The 20,025-nt window shown below is 43.3% G+C and overlaps 1 protein-coding gene across 3 annotated transcripts; it reads left to right on the top strand.

Annotated features, from left to right (window-relative positions):
- The first annotated feature begins 3,331 nt into the window (after positions 1–3,331).
- Positions 3,332–18,222, top strand: LOC140254215 (neurotrypsin-like). Of its 3 annotated transcripts, none has more exons than XM_072340587.1 (16): positions 3,332–3,447; positions 3,608–3,830; positions 5,901–5,946; positions 7,637–7,873; positions 8,692–8,815; positions 9,315–9,490; positions 10,016–10,163; positions 10,905–11,083; positions 11,354–11,495; positions 12,157–12,356; positions 13,078–13,219; positions 13,395–13,600; positions 14,146–14,224; positions 14,395–14,517; positions 15,056–15,336; positions 17,154–18,222. In XM_072340587.1, exons 2-16 carry the CDS (start codon positions 3,759–3,761, stop codon positions 17,462–17,464), a joined length of 2,466 nt encoding a protein of 821 aa, XP_072196688.1. In that variant the 5' UTR covers positions 3,332–3,447; positions 3,608–3,758; the 3' UTR covers positions 17,465–18,222. The 3 variants fall into 3 exon arrangements, with proteins under 3 accessions (XP_072196688.1, XP_072196686.1, XP_072196689.1); XM_072340585.1 differs by having other exon boundaries at positions 3,392–3,529; XM_072340588.1 differs by lacking the exon at positions 3,332–3,447 and having other exon boundaries at positions 3,619–3,830; positions 17,135–18,173.
- The last annotated feature ends 1,803 nt before the right edge of the window (positions 18,223–20,025 follow it).

Raw genomic sequence — 20,025 nt, 5'->3', positions numbered from 1 at the left:
ACATTTTCCTGAACTTCAGACCTCAGTATCTCTACTTAAGGGTAGGAAATTCTCAGACGTTATTAGTGAATACTTAGGTGTAAAGAGAGACCTTACATTTCATCCATTTGGTTAGTCATTTTGAATAATATTCAAAGAAATTGAAAAAGATGGTTTAATCCCACACTGTTTCTTTTTAGCCCCCACGGCTTCTAGTTTTATTTAGATTTGCAAAACAGCTGTGATTGTCCCAGATATTTTAGCATCCCTTTGCTCCCTGTTAGTTTCTCTGGTAGATATCCTTCAAGGTCTGCATAGTTGATGCCCCTAGAGGGACAGAATATAAGTTGTTCTCGTACTATTTGTAAATATTTTTCCAATCTGCAATTTAGTGAGTTAACAATTTAAAATGTATTTACTGTGCTTTTGTTATGAGTAGTCTGCAAGCAAAGCTGATCTACATTAGCAGTCTCTGTAGGCTACCAACGAGCACTCAGTAGGTGTATGAACAAGAGGATGGCCTATAGCACCTGCGTTTAGGTGACTTTCTTGATAAAAACACAGCATCACAGAATATTCTGAGTTGGAGAGAATCCATAGGGATCATTGAGTCCAACTCCTGGCTCCACAAAGGACTGCCCTAAACTCAAATCATAATGGTCACATGAGAAAGCAAAGGACAACCCCCTCTGAAGGACTTATAGTTAAAAGATTAGGAGCTGACATCTGATACATTGTCCTGCATTCTCTGCTGAGGAAATGGAACTATGAGAATAGCAAAAACACTAAGGTCTAGTGCTTGGCTCCAAGTCAGTCTTGGCACTGACTTGGACCTGTTCTTGTTCAGAATGCGACAAGCAGAATTACTTTCTTGCTTCATAGCCTAGAGAGATGGAGATACACCTTTTAATGGAAAGACATGGCAACTGTTTTTTGTTATTGTTTTTGAGGGGTTTTTGTTCGTTTGTTTTTGTTTAAAGGAATAGTAGCCCTGCCAGTTCAGGAGTAGTAAGTTTAATTCCTGAGAAGCAAGCTCATTTTAAAAGACAGTACTTTGGGTTTAGAAGGGTCTATGCAGAATAATCTGGAAAAAAATAAGACAGAGAGACTCTGTTGGGAATTGTAGACTGTTGTTATTGTATTATACTACGTTTATATCAGGGTGAGGAGGTGATACGTGTTAAATTGCGGACTTAGATAATTACAGTTGTTTCAAATTTGCAAACACAGGGAAGTTCTAAGTGTGTCATGTATCTAGAGAGAACTTAAAACATGTTTCAAGTACTGTAGTTATATTGGTGTAATTTCATTCTTAGTCAGTCTGAAACACACGAAGGTACTTTAGCTTGTGGTATCTTGAAAACTGTTAAGCCAGGATGGTCCAAGAGGGACTGTTGCCAGAATAATGAGCAGTAAAACTATGATAAATAGCAAAAATCCTTCAGTGTAGGCAACTCTTGATCTTTGAGTTGCAGCAGTATGTGAGCTAATAGGTAAGGAAGAGGAGAGGTGTGTAGTATGAGCTCTTTTTGAATCTGAAGTCTATCAGGGAAATGTCCTTCTGTGTGCCAGAAAACCAGGGGGAGCTCTTAGCAAGTAGGAAGTAATTACAGACTTGCCACAGAGGAGACTGTTGCAAAGGCCAAATATATGTTCACTTCCATTAGGAAGCTAAATCCCAAACTTGGGCTTCTGTTGCTTTTGATGCTCTGGGCTGTGTTTTCCTTTTCAGTAAATCACTTTAAAACACCTAGGAAAGCCTTGACTTAAGAGAGGGGGAAGCTACTGTGAGAGAGATCCAGTACAGACTTTTGCTAGAGGTTATAAAGCCTATTAGTACATGTCAGATAGAGGTTGAATTGAGCTTTTCTTTTCCAGTCCTGATGAGTTGAATAGGTGAGCTTCTTGGGAGTTTGGAAGCTGCATCAACAATCCCTCCAGACCTCAGTCAGGAGTGCTAGTGATTTTTCTGTTAGTGTTTCCAGTACATTCTTTCCTTATGTTTTCACTGAAGCAAGTGATTAGAAAATTCCAACACATTTCCGTCTTTGCTTTTTGTTTTGCTCCTTTTTGCCTGTACCACCTGAGAGTTAGAGAATGCTGTAGCTTCTAAGCTATTTCCATCTCCACTTGGCCTGATCATCTGCCTCATGTGCTACAGGGATATAGGAGATTTGCTTCTAATTAACTGAGTGTAATTCTTGGCCAAATCCACCATGTCCAGACTGCAATATGGTACGAATCCACTCAGACCTCTCCCTTCTGCCACTTAGCGACTCCTGTAAAGGATGTAGATGTAGTGGAATTTTGTTGCATTTGATGAGTGACTAAAGATGAGGCAACACAAAGCTGTCATGTGAAGTGACTGATGGGCAATAAGGGAGAAAAGAAAAAAAGAAGAAAAAAAAAAAGGTTTTCTTGTCAAGGCAATGGATTCATATCAGCCTGTTTTTATGCCGAAAGTCTCTTTAAAAATGCTTCTCGGCAAGCTTGACCAGAAATGAGCTCATTTCTTAAGGTGACCGTAATTCATGCTGCAGGACACTAAGAGTTAATCCCTTCATAATCAGAATGTAAATGTAGTAAGTGCCCATTAGACTGAGCTGCAGAGCAGTGTAGGGAACATGAGAAATTTCCAAAATTAAACTTTTTCAAATTGACCAAGTTCCCTACTTAGTTTTAATTAATAATATTTTAATTTTTGTTGCATTCTTTGTGAAGGAGCAGTAGTTCAAAATGAATTAACTTCAACAACGACAAACTAAAAACAGCCCACCAAAGCACTTCAGGATTAATTGATAGCAATACAATAATAACTCCACTCTGGAAATTGCCCTAGCCAGTCAAATGAAAATGTTACAGCCCCAAGGTCAAAGACACACTGGACAGATAAGAACCCTGGTGGCAATACGCTGGGAAGCAAGGTGCAGGGCTGAAAAGTGGGAATGCTCCCCTGAGAGTTGATTTTTCCTTGGGAGAGCACCTTAACATAGTTTTCTGGGCCCCATTTACCTGAGTTCAAATCTAAGGAGAGTCTGACCTCAGGAAGCTGCAAGCAGCTAATCAAGGAGGCAGCGGTGGGAGGATAAAGTCCAGATTCCTTCCAACAAGTATAATCTCTGGCGAGCGTGCATGCACAAGCCGTTTCCTTTTCCAGTTTTGCTGCTGGAGCTGTTGCAGAAGGAAGCCCCAGATCCTTGTTGCTGCTACATCTTTTCTACTTAAGGGGAGAGAAGGAAGAGTCAGCTGTGGAAAGAAGGAATTTCAGGAGAGGAGATTGCGGCTGGCCGGGCTGCCGGGCGGGCGGACTGTGTCGGGGAGGCGGATGCTGGCGGTCAGGAGAAATGCGTACCTAGAGCCAAGCGAGAGGCTGGGACAGCGAGCAAAAGGGAGGGGACAGCGGAGGTGCGGGAGCAGACTGAGGGCTGCGCCCTGCCCGTCTGCGCTTGCCTCCTGCAGGTTTTAAAGGTGATAGAAGAGATTCTGGGGCGCGATCTTCCTTCTGTCCCCTTCCTTTTCCCTTTCTGAAGAGAAGAATCAAGGAGAAGAGGTGGGGAGGGGACGGGGGGAGTGAGATTATAAGATGCTGCTGGGAACTTTGATCCCTTCCATCCCTTTCCCCACGCAGAAATGAAAGAAGCATCCCGCTCCCTCAAAGCGGCAAGCACCCGGCCCTCCGGGAAACCGAGCCGGAGAGGGAGAAGAGGAGGCAGCAGCTGAGCCCAGCAGCAGAATGAGACTGTGAAGCTTGAAGCTGCTGCCCACTTTGTACAGGAAGGATGAAGATCCCCAGAATACTTAGGCTGTTGGTAGAGCTCTCGAGTCTGTTATCGTGTCTCAGATGCAGGAAGGTAAGAAAAATTAATATTCTTCTATCTGTTTGTAAAAAATCACCTCAATTTATATATATGTATTTTTAATATCCTCACTGTGAGTGGATTGTGTTCCTACTGATATGTTTTCTGAAGTATCTAGGCAGCTGTGGTCTCAGGGAAGGGCTGGGGGCTCGGGGAGGGATTTATTTCATTGTGCATATGACATTAATAAGTGGAAACAAAGAAGGATGCACAAGGGCTTGCAGATGCTTTGGCTCAGGTTTCCCATGTTACTCAAGTACTGCAGTGACCCAGGCATGAGAGATCCTTTGTTTCTGTTCTTCACCAATGGGCTGGTGATCCCTATTGCTGTTATGGGCAGATGATTTATAGCTCATAAAGCTGGGGCAGCGACTCCAGCATGATCTGTTGCACAAAAATCTTGTGGTGTTGGAGGGTTTTGGAAACTGCTACAGGAACTGGCAGCACCTAGTTTTTCAATAGAAGGGAAGCATATTACTTGGACTGGAGTTCTGTCATTTATGGTCAGTCTCTAGGAAGAGTAGGTTTGGTCAGTTATTATAGCAACCCATCCCTCTATCTCATGTTAGCTCACAAGTACAAGTGCACACTAGAACATGGAAGTCGGGGATTTGGGTTGTGACTCACCTGTCCTGTGTATTATCTTGGGCAGTCACCAAAGTGCTACTAAACTCACTTTCGTCTCTTTGCAAAGCGCTTTTGAGATTCTCACGTGAGTCCTTCAGCATTGTTGGTTTACAGAACATTATGTGGTCTCAGAACAGCTGGATACATGCAGACAGATGGATTTTTGGCTGAAGAGGTTTTGTCAGTTAATTGCTGTCTTATCTATGCATCCTCTTGTGCATGTGCACCTGAGCTCTGATTTGCTCTTTCTGAACCGTGTCAGGAATTAATCTTCAATATGCAATGTCATATTCTGACTTCCAGAGGATGATGATGAAGTTTGGCCATAGCTCTGAACACCTGTTGACCATTATATATAAGCTTCATCTGTAAATTAAATCAGCCGTGAATAGGTGTCATATTCTTGTCTGGCACCTACGGGGACTATCCCTGTTTATTCCAGAAGTGGGTTCAGTTCAATTCTGAACGTCTTTCAGGGAGAGCTGAGACTGAGAGAAGCAAAATCAGTGTGTTTTGAAGAAAAACAGAACCATTTCTTTAGCTAATTATCTTCATATGCACACCTCTGCTCTGTGAATTACAACTCTTTGTTCGTATATATGGCTGTATTTAGAAATGAAACAACCTGCACGAAGCTAGCAGAAGCATGTACTCTGGGTCTGTGAAGGTCTTGCACCTGCTTGCATACCATGCAATGTGTTGAATTGGAGATCCCTATCTCTCAACCAGCAGTCAAGTTATAACCACCAAAAACACTGCCTACAAGAGGAAATATAATTTTGGGGATGGCCAAGATGCTAGAATGAGGGCTTTATTTCATATTCTTTGTTCTTAGCTACTTCACATGATTTGGGTGATAGTCTCATACAAAATCTTATACTCTCACTTATTTAAAAACAAAATCCTCAAAAAACCGTGCTAGATTTTCTTCTTCAGTTGTTTCCCACTTGGTACATGGATGTTTATTACTATTTTAACATGGAACCCTAGGGGCACCATCCCATCAGATAGATGTGTTTGCTCCTGTGGTCATGGATTGCTTATTCTTTGCACAGAAGGAGACTGAGTGGTTATTCATTATTTTTCCTTACTAATAACGTGATTTTTTTTCCCAGCTTTTCTTTCCATAGAGATCTCACTCTGGAGTCAGATTTTATTTGCTGAGAGCATTGGGGCTGAAACCTTGAAAAGAACAAGCAGAGCCCTGTTATGTGCTTAGATCAAGGGTAAATCTCTGCAGGCCAGCAATTATTCATTTTATTGTCAGTGGGCAGAGCTGTGATTGGATTTGAAGAAGAGCAATGGAGAGAGCAGGGAAGAGGCTGGTTACCAGGGTGTGTTTGCCTAAAGCAGCAAAAGGCCGAGCTGCTTTCAGGACATGCCCGTGTTTATTTCATTGGATAATCATCTCTGCTTTCGCTCTGTTTCTTTTCTCAGGCTCTCCTGGGATCCCAGCCCAGCCAAAACCATTTGCAGAGTGCAGGTAAGAACAAGAAGTTATTAATTCAGTCATCAGGCAGATTCTTTCCTGCAGTGGTGATCTGAGACCACAGGTACAATGAACCACTGCTATCTGGCTTTATTCCCTTCTTTCCATCATATCTTTTATCCTGCATGCCTCAATCCTTCACCAAACATGGCCAAACTGCTTTCTCTTCGTCATGTCTAATACTCTTGCACTTCTCTGTTCCTCCCCCGTGTTCTTTTCCTTTCATCTCTATTTCTGCCCTAGTCTTTTTTTGCATGCTCACTCCACCTAGTAAGTACTGAATTCTCGTGTTCTCCCTCTTAAGCTCACAGGTAATCCAAAGATCGCAGCGTGTTTTCCAGGCATCTAACTGACCTAACTGTAATTCCTTGACACTTTTGTACCTTGTAGCTAACCTTCAGCTGTTTGTCTCTGCTGTTTGTCCCACATGTCTTTGTAGCAGAAGAATTTCTCTGGTTTATTTTTGTTTGTGTGTGTGTGTGTGTGAATGGAGCTATAACTGTTGTCCATTTCTTCAGTTTACCTATTTTATACATTCTTAAAAAACACACCCTCACACAGAATCTTGTTCTGGTTTCTTTATTTCTTATTTCAGAGTCATGATTGAGACTTTTATGTAGATGCTGGCCTGGAACACTGGCATCTTTGCCCTACCTTGTGATATGCTAATGTGTGTAAAGGCATATGTACAATGAATGACAATGCCATTTCACATCTTTCTGATTTACAGAATGAAATTACGCCCAATTTTCAACTCTTCTCTGTCTCAGTCATTTAAGGCAGGCAAATGATCTTTCGAAGAGCTTAGAACCAAATTTAAGAGCATCATATTCAGATACCAAAGGAGGTAGAAAAGGGAAAAAGTCTGTGCCAGGCTCAAAAGCAAGCCCAGAGTAAGGGCATATGTCTACTGAAATTACTGCCAATGAGAACAAGTTCAAATTATTTGTATTTGAGTCCAATTAACAAATTTTAAAGACCCAATCTATGTATCTTCAGGGCTTTTTGTTTGTTTATTTTTTGTTTTTTCATAAGTTGTTCTGGAAATAATCATAGAATCATAAAATGGTTTGGGTTGGAAAGGACTTTCAAGACCATCGAGTTCCAACCCCCCTGCTATAGGCAGGGACACCTCCCTCTAGAGCAGGTTGCTCAAAGCCCCATCCAGCCTGGCCACGAGTACCTACAAAGAGGGGCATCTACAACCTGTCTGGGCAACCTGTTCTGGTATCTCACCACCCTCACAGTAAAGAATTCCTTCCCAATATCTAGTCTAAGTTTACCCTCTTCCAGTTTAAAAACATTTCCCCTTGTCTTATCGTTTTTGAAAAGTCCCTCCCCAGATTTCCTGCAGGCCCCCTTCATGTACTGGAAGGCTGCTGTGGGGTGTCCCCCAGTGCCTTCTCTTCTTCAGGCTGAAGAACCCCAGCTCTCTCAGCCTGTCCCTATAGGGCAGGTGTTCCAGCCTTCTGATCATCTTTGTGGCCTTCTTCTGGATGTGCTCATTGTCCTTCTTGTGCTGGGGGACCCAGAACTGGATGCAGTATTCCAGATGAGGTCTCGTGAAGAGCCTCAAGACCATAGACAGAGAAGGTGGTTCAAGAGATGGGCTCATATCTGATGTTGTCTGACCCTCCATGTGTGATGCCTTCAGTATAGCTAACAGCTTTCTTTCTGTGTCCAGTTTCCAGTGGGTGTGGCATCGGACCTCTTGGGTACTACAATGGCTCGTTGTCTGTCACTGAGGCTGGGGCAGAGTGCCTGAACTGGGCAGAGTTCCCTGATTATGTCCAGCAGTACCCAGAGCGTGGCTTAGGGAACCACAACCACTGCAGAAACCCAGATGGGGGAACTACACCCTGGTGCTTCTTCCGGCTTGCATCAGGGGCCATCAGTTGGGCTAACTGTGACTGTAACCAAGGTAAGACTGTTTCCTATCTGCCAGAGCCTGGGCTACTCTGTCTTAAGGGGTTAGGGCCAGAAATGATGCTACTCAGACCTGTAAGTAGCAGTTAGGACAACCTGTGGAAGAAGTGTCCCAGTTTGTCTAAAGAATTAGAACTAAAAGCTAACCTGTGTGGGAGAAGAACATCTGTATGTAGCAGGGGGTGGATTTAAGCTGCTGTAGCCATAATGTCTTTTATAGGTGCTTTTATTCTCATACAAGAGAATTCTTTCAACTTAGGTAATTCTGAAAGCAGTTTAAGTTATGTGGAAAACAACCCACTTCAACTCCTTAAGTCTTCGTATCAGAGCTCTCCTCATGTAATTGAAGCAGCTCAAATACAGAAAAATCTTCTGTGATTAGATTTGTAAGTCTTCTGTTGCAAAGTGTGTCCTAAGCTTCCTTTAGAAATCCTTGCAGCGCCAACAGAAGGACTACTGCTTATTTTGAGGCATGCAAGGAAGCTCTCAGTACACTGTTTTGTGCAATGCTTTTCTGTTGGTCCTCATTTGCTGACTTTAACTGCATTTTGCAGAATGGATCATAAATGAGACAACAAATGTCTTCCTTCAACAGTAAGCACATTCAAAGATAGCTCCATTAAAGTGAAGGGTACAACAAGCATAGGTGTGCTGTGTGCCTGCTGCACCCTTACACTACTTACGCAAGTCAGTGACAGCACCACAAAACAGGATGTGAGGAATTGGGTCCAATTCAGCTCAGCTACACTCAAAAGTCCAAGACTTGCTGATCAGAAATGTCCTTTTTTCTTCTTCTTTCTTTTTTCCTGGAAGGTGCTGTGCGGTTGGCTGAAGATAGCAGTGTGGAGCTGTACTTTGGTGGACTCTGGGGTACCATCTGTGCTGACCTCTGGACTGACTGGGATGCCAGTGTTGTCTGCAGGCAGCTCGGTCTCAGGTGGGAAACTCTGTGTGGCTTGAAGTGTTACGTGCTCATACGTTCTCTGAGAGAACAGCCTCATTAATTACTGTCATTCTGGAGTAATATGTAGGCTGTGGGAGAGGAGTTTGTTCTGTTGGCTGATTTCTCACTTGGTGGGATCCTTTGCACCTGTTTTCCTTCCATGGCTATGCCTAGCCACAGTCAGCATTTGCAAGAACAGTAGTTTCTAAAACTTGATGTTCAAGGCTGTGTTGAATGATTCAATTTTTAATATTATCATTCTAATATTACTGTACTGATCTTTTAGAATATGTTGTGACTATGAACCCTCTTAGGGAGTGTCTTATTTGGACCTTCAGTCTTCCATAGAAGAGATTAAGACTAAATGGCTACCCCTTTAAGATCTGACAATTTACTTGGCTCACAAGATGTGAATTGCCACAATTGGGCTGGAAAACAAGTGTGAGTTAAACGGTACAACAGTTTTGTTGTTCTGTTGCATTCTCCATAACAGTGAGATTGGCACAGCTGGAAAGAAGAATCGTCCCGGACTGTGGCCTATTCCCCTGCACCTGCAGTCAGCAAACTGTCATGGGGATGAGAAAACCCTTTTGCAGTGTGGCTATCAGGAAGCTGTGTCAGGAACATGTAACCAGGGAAGCGCCATGGTAACATGTGTCCCTCCAGAAGGTAAATCTCCAAATTCACTCCCTTTTTCTTGTGCCTAATTTACTTGAAATCTAGTGTTGCCGATAAGATATTAGATCTGAGATAGTGATGCTGTGGAGAGTAAATCTTTGGAGCATATTCTTGTTTCACCTGCTGTGAAGGTGATTGCTTTCCTTCCAGTGGAAAATAAGGTATTTTTTCCCAATCCCAAGTACTCAGTGGGCATACTTCTAAAATCACTGAAAGATGGCAGTTGCTTATGACCACATCCCTTTTCATTCAAAACAGGTTTTTGTTCACAGGCAGCAAAATGCTGGTCATTATAGCAGCCAGTTAATGAGCTGTCCCTGGACTAGTGGCACCTCCTGCTGTGGCTTGCAGTCATGGATGCTTCTAGAGGGTTTGGAGGGGGGAAAGTGGTAGAATGGAACAAGAGAGTCCCAGCAGTGGCACTGGCTAGCGAACAGTTCTATGCCCTTAACTGCTGGATGTGCTTTGTCTCTATTTTGCCTTGTTTTGTTCTTTTTTTCATTTTTTGAAACACAGGTATAGGTGCTCCATTGCGTTTAGTTGGGGGAAAGGAGAGCTTTGAAGGACGGGTGGAGGTTTACCACGATGGCAAGTGGGGTACCATCTGTGATGACCAATGGGACGACCGTGATGCTGAAGTAGTTTGTAGGCAGCTGGGACTCAGGTACTTTCCGTACTGTCCATCATAGAGTGGTAATAGAAGTAGTCTGAATAAAGAATGTGAGAGCATGTACCCTCACTATATAGCACCATTCCTTTCTATGGGAAGGGTAAGAAAATCTTGGAGAAGATAATTCCGGACTTAACATCCTATCATGGGATTTTGTACTTAAGTAAGTCAGCTTTATGTGTTTATGCTATGTGAAAAAGAGTTGGTATAACCCTATCCAATTTTTGTTTGTGTTTCTCCCTGTTCATTATTTTTACGTCCTTGTAATGTATATATTCATGACTGCGGTGTTAACTTGTCATGGTGACTTCTGCAGGTGAACTGCAGTCATTTATTTGTTTAAATTTAAACACCTTCAGTATCACTGGCTGTCTGTATCCCCTTCATTCAGGGAAAGCAATAGAGCACCTTATTCTCTATGCTATCCTGCATTTAATACAAGGAACTATTGTATACAAAATCAATTCAGCATAATTGCTCAAAATAGCTGAGTCAAGTTTGAGATCCTTCCTGCTTTGGGAGTTTTGCCTTTCACTGAGATTGAGACATCACTGTCCTCAAATCATACTGAAGAGCTTTCCAGTGAGATATGTTGGTTATCAGTTGACAACACCACTATGTAAGAAATACAGATCAGCTATGGAAGGACTAGTGTAGGAGAGACTCTGGGAAACGCAGAATCCAAGAGCACCAGACTGTGACCTTCCTTACTGAATTTTCATGTATCTATTGCAGTGGGAACCCAAAAGCCTTGTCGTGGGCTCACTATGGGCAGGGATCTGGCCCCATCCTGCTAGATGAAGTGGAGTGCTCAGGCAATGAACTCTCGCTTGACCAATGCAAGAAGAGTGACTGGGGGCAACAAAACTGTGACCATATTGAAGATGCTGGTGTCTCCTGTGACCCTTTCACAGGTACGTACTTAGAGTTCTGTGCCAGTCAGGTGCAGCCTTACTCCTGTATTACGTAGGTGGAAATGAATTAGAGTCAGACAAGGTGGTGTTCTCATTGCATTCCACAGGTGGCATGGAAAGGCTGAGGTATGTTTGTTTTTTGAGTATCCTTAGGTAACTGTCTTTGGTTTCTTCCTGTCATGGGCTGTAGAGAATCTTCAGCAGTGGGGCTTAGGCTGTTTATTCTCTCCCTTTCTGAGTGCTGATCTTTCCTTCTCCTACCCCTTGCAGAGGGCACTGTAAGGCTGACTGGTGGTCGCAGCCCCAGCGAAGGCAGGGTAGAAGTTTATTACAATGGAGACTGGGGCACAGTATGTGATGATGGCTGGACAGACCTCAGTGCCCAGGTGGTCTGCAGGCAGCTGGGCTTCAGGTAGGACTGAGAGCGTTTATAGTCTCTGTACTTCCTAATGTCAAGGTTTGGATTCTGTGTCCCTTTACTGGGATAGGCTGGATGTTACTTCCTTCGGTACTGTCTTTGTTATTATCATTACACAGTTTAATTCAGGAAAGAATAATAGGTGTCCACATCCTTTCCCAGGGAAAAAAATATGCATATCTACCTTAATTATTTCTTGCTTTGGCCTGTTTTGATCAGACTTAATACTGTCTTAATGAACCTCTCACCAAAATTAGACTTTTTTCTTATTATTTCTTAAATTTCCAGCTGTATCAGTTCAGCACTACCACCCTGCCTGCACTGTCAGCTAAGCTTTATCACCTGCTAAGCAGTATCAGCTGTCTGCACTGCTGCTGAACTGTATCACCTGCTTTGGTACTTGAAGGAAGACCATTAAGACAAACAAGAGTAGTTGTAGGGATTTCTTAATGGTCTCTGTGAAAGCTGAAGTTGATGAGGTGTGCAAGCTGATTGGCTGCTGTCCTATATATCACTGAATAGCTTAGGTAGAGAGACCACCAGTGCCACAGTAGATGTCTCCAGGTGAGTTTTCCTTTGGGTTTGAGTTTGGGACACTCTGTGTGATTGGTGAGTTACAATGACTTTGATGTTATGTTCTGTTTTTTTCCTCTAGTGGTCCTGCTACCCTGGCCTCTGAAGCGGACTATGCTGCTGGCCAAGGCTTTATCTTGCTGGATGATGTGGCTTGTGTGGGCACAGAGCTCTCCCTCCTGGACTGTCCCCATAGCAACTGGGGGCAGCACGACTGCTCACACGCTGAGGATGTGGGAGTCCGCTGTTCCCCTGAGAGCAGCACAATCGCTGGCAGCCTGGGTAACTTGACTTGTGCCTTGCTCTGGACAGAGGGAAAACATCACTTTCTAGTCTGATCCCTTGGAAACTCTGGCAGATGTGGGAGATTTCCCAGTGCTGCCTCAGTGAGAACTGCTTTTTGAAAAGGATTTATAGGAATAAGCCCTGACTGTTTTGGGGCAGAGCCATAGAGCTGTGGTTCTTCAAGATGTATATACAGACCTATAGAGAGATGGAAATTGAAGAGAACTATGTTGATGGTCTCTTTGTTTATATGCGGACTGGTACTCTGTTTTCTCTATTGCAGGAAACTTTCCAATTTGTCATCCTTTTTTTTTTTTTTTTTTAATTGGAATATATACCATCCAGTTTTTTTGTTGTTGTTTTTCCTGGACGTTGAACACTCTTCTTGCTTAGAATAATGTAATAGTTTTTCTAATTTAATGGATTTCTTTCCAAGGCATGTTTAAGCTTGTCAGCTCTTGGCTCAGCAGTTAATAACTTTCTTTCTGTTCTCGTTCTCCTCTTAGCTTTCAGAAATATGATCTAATGTTTTCCAGTGTGTATTTAATAAATTAATGTGCACCAATTTTGCAAGGAGTTGAAATGAGGGACATGGTTGTCATATAGATCACCGCTCTTCACCTTCTCATCTCCTCAGTTTCTATAAAAACTAAGTTCTGGGCACCACGTGCTCTTTGGTATTTTTGCTTGCAGCAGCCCCTGTTTTCTTTTCCTGTAGGACCTCCTGTGCGGCTGGTGGATGGAGAAAGCACCAAGGAGGGACGGGTCGAAGTATTCCTGAATGGACAATGGGGCAGCGTCTGTGATGATGGCTGGACAGACAGAGATGCTACAGTAGTTTGCAGGCAACTGGGGTTCAGGTAAGCTAATTGATACATGCATCTTACAAATAGAAATCACTCTCAGGAGGAATACTTTCTGAACCTGTTTCTGGGAGATTCATTTCTCTTGTAACTTCTCTTTAAAACATGTTGGTGCAGCAGTTTCACCTGCCTCTTGCTTATTGCACATTAGCCACTCTCTTTCTCATTGCAGTGGTGCAGCAAAAGCCAGGGCAATGGCTTATTTTGGTGAAGGCCAAGGGCCCATCCATCTGGACAGTATAGAGTGCAGAGGCACAGAGCATGCTCTGGGGCAGTGTGTCAGGCCTGACACCGGGATTCACAGCTGCTGGCACAGTGAAGATGCTGGTGTGATTTGTGACTATGTGGAAGAGAAGGTCCAAGATATCAGGAGAGCAGGTGATGTGTCCTTCTACACAGAAATCTGGGGCTCAAAGTTTAGGATTTCTGCATGCTTTTTCACTACAGTTTTTATCTTTTTTTTTTTTGGTTGAAACTTTAACTACAAAATAAGCATGTTCTCTCTTGCAGCTCCTAGTTACTCGTCCTTTGTTTTCACTGTCTCTTCTAGTCTAGACTAGTTGGAGGAGCTCTAACCATGACAGGTCTTTGAGCCTGCAGAACTTTCCTTGAGTCATATCATTATACGCTTTCTTAGAGCAGTAACCATAAGCAAACTTTGGGTTTTGGAGCACTGAGGAAATAGCTGTAGAGGTCCAATTCTTGCCACAGGACTGCAGATTCTGGAGGTAAGCACCTCCAGTAAAACTGAGGAAACCACCGGGGACAAATCTTATATAAATTCCTTTGTACAACACAATGCAGTCAACTACTGGGAGAATTAATGCTCTCAGTGGACAGGAGTGATATCTTGGCTCTGTGACAACAGTTGTTGATACTTAAGCTGAAGGTATCCATCCAACTGTGCTAACTTTGCTATGCAGGTCCAGAGTCCAGTGTGTGTGGCATGCGCCTGCTTCACCGTCGCAAGAAAAGGATCATAGGTGGAAACAAGTCTCTCAGGTAATTGCTGAGAAAGCCAGAACAGGTTCCAGCTTTCCTAACTTCATTTGAACCAATTGTCTGTCTAGGGGAGAATGCTTGCCAGCTGAGCTCAGATAGGGCAGAGTGAGCAGGAAAAGCAAACAGCTGCTGTGCATGTGATGCTTACTGTTCTTCTGTTTCTTCTTCAGAGGTGGTTGGCCATGGCAGGCCTCACTACGGTTGAAGGGTTTCCAGAGAGATACCCGTCTGCTGTGTGGGGCAACACTGATCAGCAGTTGCTGGGTAGTGACTGCAGCCCACTGCTTCAAAAGGTGTGTTTGTAAGTGGGGAGCTCTAGGGGATTCTCAAAGACAAAAAAGATAACCTCATATGAGGTTGTTCTCCCAGCCCAGTGAAAGCACATGAACAAAGTTTGTAAACCGAGACCTTCAGGTTATGATGTGTATGATTTTGAAGCACTTATGGGAATGACTCAATTTAGGCTTGCTTTATCCCTCCCTGCTTATACCGACCCTCTTAACTTTGAGGTTTTACACCTTAAAGGGAACCGGCATTTTGCTATTTATCATGGAATCAACTCACGGTACTTCAAGGAAATGTGAAAAGAGAAAGCCATAAACCTGTTACAACTGTTGTAGCCCTGTTTATAGAAAGGGTTCCTGTGTATGGTAAATAGTGACTGTAACAGCTGGCATTACCACATCTGTGGGAAAAGATCCCACAGTTTTGTAGCTGGCACTTCTTTATAAGTTTGTGAGGAGGTTGTTCGGTCTCAAAGCAGCTGAGACTTGCATGAGTCTAATTCTCTCTTCATAGAGATATCAAGGTATTGCATGCTCTTTTCTCTAGGTTTGGTGTTGATGTGCGACGCTACCTGCTGCGGGTAGGTGACTACCACACGGGTGTGAAGGATGAGTTTGAGAGAGAGCTGCCTGTGGAGCGGATTGTCCTCCACAGGAACTACTGGGCTGGCAGCAATGATAATGACATTGCCCTGGTCCGAATGCGAGGCAGAGAGGGGCACTGTCTCTCCTTCAATAGCCACGTTCTGCCTATCTGCCTTCCTGATAGGAAAGAGAAGTCTGACATAAACAGGCAAGCCTGCATCATCTCTGGCTGGGGAGACACAGGTAAGTGACACAGCTCTGAGGAGCAAGGTAGGGATGGGGAGAGTCTGGACTGAGGAATCTGTTTGCATCATTATTTTATGTCTGCTCAATTCATGGACATGTTTTTAATACTCCTATTAGTTGTGCCAAGTGCATGGTATTAAGGATCAGGAAATAAAGACATTTTTGTGCCACTGTTTTCTTCTGATATTGAGGTTGTCTTGAAGCCTGTCCGTGATGGAAGTTCTGGTTTCCATAGCAATCTTTTCAAACCCTGAGGGAGAGGAGTGCTGCCAGCTGATCACAGTTCTCTCCTTCTCTCCCCTTTCTACATGCATGTTTGCTCATAGCAGAGCTGTCAGGCAATGACCCGTGCAGAGCTGGTGCACAAAATCTGTATATTTGTTCAGGGAGGTCCCCATGTTTCTGTGGTCTCCTGCCTTCTTGATGTTATCACAGTAGTAAAGTGAGGGCTCAGAAGTGGAAGGAGTCTTCCTCATAAACCTTACTTGTAAAGAGCATGTGCCTGGGGAGCGACCTGAGACAAAGTGCTCTTCCTGTACAGTAGGTGACCCTTCTTGGAAGTCTGGCCATTGTGGTGAATCTCCATGGATATTGCTCCAGGGACAGCTGGGCTCTGACACTAGTCTCTGTATGAGCTTTGAGACAACCAGTACGTCCCATTTGCAAACATTGCTCTGAAACTTCTAGGTTAAAGGGAGCAGGGAATATTCTAGAAAGTATAAATGACTAAATCATAAACACTATCAAGGCAGTGCTTTAAAATGCTGGGCTTGGTGGTGTTGTGACATGGATGCATTAGTCTGCAGACAGACCTAAACTCTGAGTATGATGCTGTGACCAGTTGTGCAGTCCTTCCTCATTTGGGGTTCGTAGATGCAAAGCGGGGCTTAAGGAAAGGAGGCCTTTCTGGGCTGCTGTGACTGGAGAAAATCCATATGTTCAGAAAGACTTGCTGCCAAAACACAAATAGCCCCAGGAGCTTTTCTGTTGTTTTTGGACTTAATCATCCTTTCCAGCTGTTTCTAGCTGTTACTCGAGTGTTTGATTGAAAATATAGATTTGCCTTTGAAGTCTGTTATACCAGGTGCACATGTCACTTTGGGGTGTCTGCAGAGGATCAAAGAGCAGTTTAGCCATGTAACTCCATTAAGCTGTACTGGGACTTAATGGCTAGAATCTCTCCCACACACCAAACCCATCTTTCCAAATGAGCTAACGACTACCTTGTGAACTTACCCTGAGACTGTAAATTACTTTAAATCTTGAGCACCAGAAGTTTGCGCTTTAACACACGAACCTTAAATTCTGATTGAGTCTGTGGTAACCAAGATTTGAGCAAACAGAGATAAGTCTGGCCAAAGATGAAGTAAGCTCTCTTTGAATAATATTTGGATGCTTCTGAAACGTGTTCCAAAACTTCTCTGAGGACTGAGCATTTCACAGATGTTACTGCATTTATTCCTTTGTGAAAACACTGTCATTTAGAGAGAAATGAAGGCTCAAAGAGGTGAAATAAGCTGAACAAAGTTCAAGTTACTCGTTGGCAGAACCAGGAGTAAGACTCATCCTTTGATGTAACCCTTTTCTCCAACCTCTTCCCTGCTTCTTTGATCTTACAGCTCTTTTTTGTGGTCTGGTTTTGCAGTACTGTTCTCTGAAGTTCTGGTTGTTCAGAGATGCTGAGTTTGGCCTTATTCTGCACCATCATCTTGATGTGAAATGTACAAGTTTCTGTTTTTGTGCAGAGAACTGTTATTCCAGGTTGCTGCTGTTGTCTGTATGTGAATTGGTTTAGCTGGTCTGTTTTGTTCCAGGGAAGTCTTATTCAAGAACACTGCTGCAGGGGGTGGTGCCTCTTCTGCCACGGGAAGACTGTGAGGTTCGTTATGGGCAGAAGTTCACGAACCGCATGATTTGTGCTGGGAACCTCTCTGAAGATAAACGAGTGGACAGCTGCCAGGGTGACAGTGGAGGGCCCCTCATGTGTCAGAAGTCAAATGGACGCTGGATCATTTTGGGAATCACTTCCTGGGGTTATGGTTGTGGTCGGAAGGATTCCCCTGGTGTGTACACAAAGGTCAGCAGATACATACCCTGGATCAAGAAAGTGACCAAGCTAAAATGAAAATGTCTGAGCCCCAGGAACTTCAACGTATTGTCCTTCTCCCTGCAGCAGCTGAAGGCTGTGGCTTCTGGCCTGTGACTGGTGGAAATGTACATTGTCATTTGGACACTGGGAAAATAATTTAACATAGAACTGGGAGAAAAACAGCAATGATTGATTCTTTGGCCTCACTTTAGTTCTTAATCTCTGAGCAGACAAAGCAAGTGCACACTGGTAGGACGAATTAGCCTGTGTTGTTCTGACTATCTGAGTCCTGTAATGCAATCAGTGCTTATTCCTTTGGCCCAACACACAGAAATGGTAGAAATGAAAATATGCCTGTCTCTGTAAATCTGTTCACCAGTTTTTCTGTGTTCATGCACTTGAAAAACACTGCAAAGAGAGGTGAGATGCTTGGAAGCTGGTGCCAAGCTCTGGCATATTTTTTCATAACATGTCTCTCTGTGTTCCAGAAATGAGAAGATTTGACCTGGGCTGAGGAGCAGGCTAACAATTGGCCTTTTTTTTCCCCCCTGTTATGTCTCGGGGAGGGATCTTTACTGAATATTAGATTCTAAAAACATCTGTCCCTGCTAAGAGGAGCTTGTCCCTCCAGCTGTAATCCTTGTGCCACACAGTTCTGGTTGTCAGATGCTACGGCTTTATTGCTGCTTTCTCAATATAGTGGTTCTTCTGTGGTTTGTTTTTTGTTTCTCCATAAAGCAGCATCTCCTGGAATCAGTTGTTTGTGTGAGAGTAAATCTTCATTTTTAAGAGACAATAGTTTTCTTGCTCTCATGATTACTTTAAATGGCTTAAAAACGTGACTTCAATGTGACTGGAATAGACACCATTAATTTTCTTTAAATCCAAATGTAGTGTTAAACATTCAGGTGTTGATTCATAGTTTAACAGCACTGCAGGAAATTCATCTTGATATTTTATTCATCATTGTTATTAACTGTCCTTTGTGATTTTATTCTTTAATATCTCTGTGTTCATAGTTCTCCCATGAAGCATGGAAATACTCTGGAGTATAGACACCAATCAAACACCAGAGTGAGTAGTTTTCTTGAGGTACAAACCAGTTTCTTGCATTCCTGGAGTATGTGCAGCCTTTGGACACTTCCTCTCTTCTTTTTACAGTTTCTCTTTTCATTCCTCTCAGTGGAAGTGGATTAGGTTCACTTGACTTTAGTGTCTGCATGCATTGCCATCAAGCTAGTTCTGTTTTAGGGTCAGACCTTCTCAACCTAGATAGAAATAATACTGAGAGAATACAAGTTGTGTTGAGTGCTTCAGTTTCTTCCTTCTCTCTTTCAAACAAGTGGATGTAATTTTCTCCTCCAAGGCCTTAATTACTTTCTAGGTTAACTGATTATTTTTGAGTAGGTAGAAAAATACAAAAACAAAAGAGCTAAGTGCGTTAACAGTTGTGCACTCACAGTGGTGTGTTATAGCTACGTGCTGCCAAGCCAGAGAGAAGACAGGTCTGTTCATGAGCAGCCTCAGTGCATGACCAATGATCCAAACATGGAGTAATAATACAGTCTGAGACACGTGGAACTTGTGCCAAATGTGCATGTTTTGGGTTCACTCAGTCGCACACTGGCCTGCTGCCTGCAAGGTCTGTACTCAGGGCACTGAGTTGTTGGTACCTGGGAAATATCAAAGCAAGAATGGAAGACAGCACAGCCTGTGGATTGGCTATGTCATGTGAAAGGACAAGTGATGATAGTGTCTTAGAAATTGCCTTGTGTTGAAGAAGCAGTGACTGCCAGAAGTTTTAATTTGTCTTCTACAAAGCAGCTTAGTCTAGAAGTGCTGACCTGCGAAGGTGTCTGATTTTTGGGGTGTGAATGCTAAACTAAACAGTTAATTTACCCTCTCCAGTGATTACTGTACAGTTGGCCTACAAGTGCTTCAATGGACTTTGAAAATCATACATGGAAACTTTATTCTTAAAAAGAATTAAAGGAATCTTTGAAACATGTAATGTCAGTACATCTGCAAATTGCCCTTTGAGACAGATCTGATCTGTTATTGCCCCTTCTTGAGGGCCAAATATCTGCAGTGTGCTTGTGCTGATAACTCTGTTTGAAGAGCTAGGCTTGGTCCTTGTAGTGCTGTGCTTGGCTCCATGCTGGCTGTGTTGTCCTGTGACGGCTGACAGAGAGTACCTAAGGCACAAGCTGCAGACTGCTGGTTCTCTGTTAGGAATTAAAATGGGAGGAAATCTGAGGACACTTGTGTTACAGGCCTGAGTGGCAGTAGCAGTACCTGTCTGGGAAACGACGAGGGATTTGGCTTTTACTTTCAGCCTCCCCCGAGCCTGAATGCTACAGCAGCTCAAACACGGTGCTGTCACACCTCTAGTTTAACCTGGTTTGAACTTCTAGCTTATACTCGTAACGCCAGCAGGCTTAAAAATATAGAAAGGATTGAAGGTTTTTTCCTTAAGCCTACTTAACTTGTTGCCATTCAAGAGTTAGAAAAAATGCTTATGTGACACAAGTGAGACACAGACCTGGCGCTGTATTCTGTGATTCCCATGTTCCAATTGAAAATATTTCCCCTGGATT

The sequence above is a fragment of the Excalfactoria chinensis genome, chromosome 6, assembly GCF_039878825.1.
Source record: "Excalfactoria chinensis isolate bCotChi1 chromosome 6, bCotChi1.hap2, whole genome shotgun sequence".
NCBI classification, from domain to species: Eukaryota; Metazoa; Chordata; class Aves; order Galliformes; family Phasianidae; genus Excalfactoria; species Excalfactoria chinensis.
The sequence above is the reverse complement of the archived record's forward strand: the minus strand, read 5'-3'. Positions and strand labels throughout refer to the sequence as shown.

Coding starts and splice junctions, on each gene's coding strand:
- LOC140254215 (XM_072340587.1), top strand. CDS start 3,759: ATGAAGATCCCCAGAATACTTAGGCTGTTGGTAGAGCTCTCGAGTCTG. Junction 11,496..12,156: donor TGCAGGCAGCTGGGCTTCAG/GTAGGACTGAGA, acceptor TTTTTCCTCTAG/TGGTCCTGCTACCCTGGCCT. Junction 14,518..15,055: donor GCAGCCCACTGCTTCAAAAG/GTGTGTTTGTAA, acceptor TCTTTTCTCTAG/GTTTGGTGTTGATGTGCGAC.